Source organism: Lontra canadensis, unplaced genomic scaffold (genome assembly GCF_010015895.1).
Source record: "Lontra canadensis isolate GAN:19392208 unplaced genomic scaffold, GSC_riverotter_1.0 scaffold297, whole genome shotgun sequence".
Taxonomy (NCBI): Eukaryota; Metazoa; Chordata; class Mammalia; order Carnivora; family Mustelidae; genus Lontra; species Lontra canadensis.
In genome coordinates, this window is record NW_022631291.1 from 146,647 (window position 1) to 152,646 (window position 6,000).

Consider the following 6,000-nt stretch of genomic DNA (forward strand, 5'->3'; position numbering starts at 1 on the left):
GGTACATTCTGTGGTCCCTAGGTTGTGACTCAATTGTGTTCACGACACACACATATCTCACATATATAAACATTTCCATACGTACATGTCATTTTCTTTCGAAACAGACGGGGAGAGAATACTGCACAACTCACTTCATGTACCTTATTCCGGGTACTTCATCAACCTCGGTCTTTGGCTTCTCGAAGGCTTTGTAGGACTATTTCTTACCAACCTTCCTCTTTCGCTGTGAGAAATCACCATGCCACTGAGACTGATTTTATTAGTAGTTAACAGTTTCTCAAATTTTTTTTTTCCCTTGAGGCATGCCCTGGCTTGAAAGAACTCGAAACCTTCTTCTTTTGCAACAGTCAGGAGGTCCCAGTGAACTTCTTACCACTGGAAGGTCAAGTACCATGTGACCCTGACCAATCCTTCAAGGTTTTCCTATCACCTAAGGCTCTAATGGCAGCAAACTAGATTTAATCTCAGCTCTGCTTATGCATGTGACCTTCAGCAAATCATTTAAATTTGCAAAGCTTCTACCGCTTCCGTAAACTTGGGATAATAGTGGTGCCTGGAATGAAGGTGTCCTCAAGTATTTATTAATAGCACCGTATCTGCCACAGAAGTGCTTAACAGCTATGACCATCATTACCCTTCAACACAATCTTGCAATTCTTCTCCTTAATCTGGATTAAATATGCAACCATACCAGTTATAGTTATTTATCATCTACCAGTTATGCTGTGGTCCTTTCTTTGTGCTTGTAGATTAAGTGCAAATACAGAAAAGGAAGGGGGAAGAGGAGACGAGGGAGGGACAGGGAGAGATAGGGGACGCTACTTTTAGTCGAACACTATCATGTTTCATAAAACACATACCTGAATAATTTTTTAAAAAATTAACCTCTGACAAAGGACAAATGCAATTCTTAAAACTAGTTACCACAGGAATCCTTCTGAAAATATGAAAAGGGTGCACTGTAAACAGTTCCCCATCAACCTCCGCCTGAGAAGTCCACAGCTTTAGTGGACTTTCCTCTCCACAGATGTGACAAGGGCAGGCTGCCTGAGGGGAAACGCGCAACACAGTTCAAAAGACAAGGATGGAAAAAGATCCTTCAGCTACTGAAAGCAGAGGAGTCCCTCTTGGTATATCCTCATCACCCCCACCATGACTGTCCATAAACCCAGTAACATTAAGTTCTAGCTGTTGCTCAGGAAAAAGGAGCAGAACAGCCTCAGGAAACAGAGCCTATTCAAGATAAAGGCAATGCATGGTGTCACTCCACTTTTGGAGAAGGCACTATTGACTAGCAGCCACAGGGAAGGGCCGAAGCAGCTTCAATCCAGACGAGGGAGGAGGATGGACTGGAACCCTACAGGACGTTGCCAAGCTCAGAATCACAGAGATGAGCTTAGAGCTGTATGCACGGACCTTGCAGAAAATACCAGTCTATTCCAAGAATCTTACTATACATTTTGTGCGTTCTTTTACCTTACAGATGTTGTCACTCTAGCCCTCAGATGGGAAACCACTTTATTATTAAATTCTGTTTTAACTGAGAAGAATTAAATCAATCACATCAATATCAAAAGTTCAAAAAAATAGTGTATCTAATGTTAATTTTGCCATTATTTTGTAAAATAAATGGAAATACAAAACTAATGATGTAATAATTTTCGATGAAGGAAAATAAACTTCATGAGGAATATAAAAGAAGCTCTTAATTTTGGAATATGGTTCTTAGATATTTTACTTCAAGGACATGAATTATATTTAATTCTCTCTAGTTCCTGTATTTCCTCCAGAAAGGATTTATGTTTATTTTAACATCTGACTAAATCTAACTCTAACAAAATAAAAACTGGTCAGCTGGGCTACTTTGGGCCCATCTCCTTATCTGACGTGTGACTTACCACGGGCAGCGTGAGCCAGGTTGCCACAAGGCGGTTGTTGATCCAACGATACCAAGATGGGCTTACAAGCATCAAAGGTATAAAGGGGCCCAGCATGAAAATGCTTCCGAAAAAGCTTCCACAAAACAGAATGAGTATAAAGTAAATCCCTTTCCATGACACCATGATTCTGAAAGATACAAAAAAAAAAAAAATGTATTTTTTTATTATACATATAACTGCCCAAATTGAAAACACATAAAATAATCTTTGAATACAGGGCTACAGAAAAGGCTCGAATAAAGAATATAAGAGCTCCAATACCATAAAGGTGACCCTCATACATGTCCTACAGATCTAACAAACTTCCAGGACATTAGAAATCAATATAATCAATATTATCAGAATAAACGTCTAACCTTTAAAAAAAAAAAAAAAGGCTGTCTCACTTAAGCCACCTTTTTTTTTTTAAACTGGTTATTAGTATTAACAAAAACCTGTAGAAGTTACTCAATATAAACCTTAAAATATTCCAAAAATTTTTATATCCTACTATAAAAAGTAGACTTAATGGACCAAGAATTACAGAACAGCTTCCTAAGACTGACTTTGCCTAAAAGGGTTGGCAATTTTAGAGTACACTAATTTTTTTTAAAAACCTAGAAATATTAATCCTTCACATTAGAACCTAAAAGTAGTATCTTTAGGCAACTCATCTTAAACTGTTTTTTGTTTGTTTTTTTATAAGCTGAAAGATAAAGCAGAAGTCAGACTCCTCAATTTCCTAAACTATTTGCCAAAAGATTACTTTCAGGGTCTTCATAACCAGAAACAGTTAGTATTGACATTTTAAAATAAACTGTTGGAAACACAGTTTAAAATGAATAATCACACATTTGATTTTATAACCTAAACCACCATAGAGCAAAAATATAGTTTGCCTAGGTATAATAAAACTGTTAGAATCATTAAAATTATGAAAACAATAATGGCTTTAAAATTTTTATATTACAAAAGGTATTCCAGTGATCAAGACCTGTGATTCCTTTTAAATATTCAGAACATGGAACAAATAAAATTTCAAATGTCAAAGTGCTTTCATAAATGTCAGGCAAATAATAAAACAGGTCAAATCCCTTAACACAGACTCAAGTTTATCCGGGCATGTAGTAGTTTTTTAAACCTCTACCAGCACTTGACAGTATGCGTACAACATCCTTCCGAGTACAAAGAGAATGAATATCTGAGAACTGGATTTCTGCTAAACTCTCGATCTAAACTTCTGAGTGAGGGTGGAGAGAAAGACCGCTGAAGAGCAGGGGCCCAACACTTGACTCGCCCAGGTGCTACTCCGCACCCTCAGCCTCGCTTTCTGAGGCCCTTTGCATGGAAAGAAGACACTTGGGCAGCTTGTCCCCAGTCTTTACGGGAAAGCTTTTTTTAAACCAGGAAAAAAAAAAGACAATCCACAGTGCTGCTCCTCTACCTGAAACCCTCTAAGGACCTCTGTTGCTCTGTTTGTCTCTGCCCAAGCGCCCTTCACTAGCTCTCTGGACACTTACCCCTAATCTCCCTGAAAAGCTGGGCTCACACTCCCTCTGTACATATCCAACAAAGCCTCAGACATGCTTTTTCCTTGCTTATTAAACTATCTGTCATCTGATATGATTAAGCTCCTTTAACTATGTATATTGTATTTCCTTTAGATACTGATATCATCTAATAAAATCTTTTCATTTTATAGCGATAAAGCGGAGAACCAGAATCCCGATGACTTGCTTTCCTAACTCCCCCTAGCCAGCTAACAGATCAAGTCTTTGCTGCCTTCCACTCTCTACCAAGATACGATGCCACCTCCCTCCCACTGAGGGGCTGGGAATCAGAGACCTGAGTCAGCTTCTAAACACATCTGTAAACACAGACGCAGATATAAAAAGATGTGTCCCATGAACATACTGGGGTTACTCAGGCCAAGTCTAATCTAAAATTACTTTTCCATCCAGTTCCTGGTTTCCCTAGAGAGGTTTCCCTAACCTCTGGATCATTTGTTCAATGACTCAATAAACACACAAAGAGATTCCTACTGTGGGCACAAGGCTCTGTGCTCGTCACTTGGGGACAACACTATAGGTATGACAGACATGCTAAGCTCTCATAAACCTCGCAGTCTCTCAATCGCCTTCTCAGGAACTCTTCCCTGGCTCTGTATTTAAATCCAGCTCCATTCTGCCTACTTCCAACTCTCACAGGTTTCACAGACAACTACGGTTAACAATTAGGACGGCTACACTCTTACTCAGAATCGCTAAAATTGAAAAAGACAAAACAAAATAGAAAAGTTGGTGATACCAAGTGCTAACGAGGATGCCGCAGAGTAAGAGTTCACACAGACTGAGGGCGGCAGGCAACGTCCCATGCGCACTCATAGTACAACCCAGCAACCCCACTGAGTGTCCAGGACAGATGAAAATTTACGGCAACACGAAAACCTGTATACCTGTTCACAGCAGCTTATTCATTTCATAACTGCCAAAAACTGGAAGCACCCCAAACGGGGAGCAGGGTGGGAGTGAGAAGATGGGTTAACAAACCCATAGCCCAGATACCTCTAGTTTCTTACTCAGGAAGGAAACTTCCTTTCCTTCATAAAACGTCCTTATGTAATCACCTCACAGCTGAAACAGTAACTAGCCTTGCTCCCAGAGTCTAACAGGTAGACTAAGAAACAGCTGCAATTCCACCTGCTGTGCGCCACAACAGAGGATAGAGCGGAGCATGCGGGGTGTGGTAAGGCTAGAGCAAAGGAAGGCCGGAGGAACTCCATTAAAAGGGATTTAAAAAATGCACTGGGCTCTTGGAGGATGTGAGGTTGGGGAAGGTAAAGATTATTCCAGGTAGTAAAACAAAACATGCAGAGTCACGGAAATTTGAAACAGCACCGCTTAAGCAGGGGACTGTAACTCATCAGATATTCATGAGATACAATGTACACAGTGGGGAGCTCCAAGAGTCACCACAGCACAGGTCCTAGGGACAAAGTACACAAACCCAGGCCAGGAGAGCCAAGACCACCACCTTTGACATGTCACCAAGAAAAAACCTAAGGCCTAGGACTCCTATTTTGGAATAAGTGCTAATGGTGCATATAGGCATCCATGCAAGGAGTGAATGGACTGGTTTTGTTAAAAACCTTAAAGCAATCAGCTTCTTTTCTCTTTAAAACTGGCAGTACATGGAATTTGTTGACAAAAATCCTAGCATTGAAAGATGCCGGTAGCAGAGCGGTCTGTGAGCCAAGACCATCTGACCCAGCTCCCACAAAGCAAGAGTCTGATGATCACGACCACATCACTTAACCTGGATGCTTACAGATGGAGAGGCTGGAGAAAATTCTCGAAGGCCTACCTTTTGAGCACCTAATATTTGCCAGGCACTTTACAGAAGGCTCTTGGCAGTGACATATTCAATGCCTGCAGATTTAATTATTCATGAGCAACTAAAGGTCCTTAACATGTAAATACTCCAAAATTTACCTGAAACTCAAAATTTGATTACTCTAAGACTGGGTTAAAAAAAAAAAAAATCATTTAGGTAGTAATAATATCTGGTCAACGGTCCAGTATCCGAACCTCAGTGGCCCTTTATTCTGTTTTACTTACCTCATAAGCACATGGTGGGGCAAATTAGATGCATAGTGGAGTTGTAAATTCGTATTTTAAAAGGACCTCTCTACTTTGATCATGTCAAGTGTCTTAAAGTAGGCACTTTACGTTCTCATCTAATCCAAACAAGAGCCTCAAAAGTAAGGTATCAACAATATCAGTGGTATTTCCAGCTAAAGAGGTAAGGGACTTGGTTCCCTAACACTGTTCATACTGAGAGAGGTGAGGTAAAGAACCTCTAACCAGGGGCACTCCCAGAAAATGCAGTGGAGGAACTGGTACCAGAAAGATTTAAAGGCCAAAAAGTAAATGAGTGATGAAAGTGACAATGAGTTATTAAGCATACTGTTTAGGCCTTATCTTCTCTGAAGAAAGTAAAACTAGCCTTCTGGACTAGGGGATACACAGTGGGATTAAGTGACCACACACATAGAGAATCCTGAACCTGAGACCCAGCC

General features: G+C 40.2%; 1 protein-coding gene across 1 annotated transcript in view; it reads right to left on the bottom strand.

The window, feature by feature from the left end:
* Nucleotides 1-2,070, bottom strand: part of LOC116862677 (lysocardiolipin acyltransferase 1) — a 115,702-nt gene extending 113,632 nt beyond the window's left edge. The window contains exon 1 of the mRNA XM_032850036.1: nt 1,902-2,070. Within this exon, the coding sequence (XP_032705927.1) occupies nt 1,902-2,066 (165 nt within the window). The 5' untranslated portion in view covers nt 2,067-2,070. The remainder of the gene's footprint in view (nt 1-1,901) is intronic.
* Nucleotides 2,071-6,000: the final 3,930 nt, after the last annotated feature.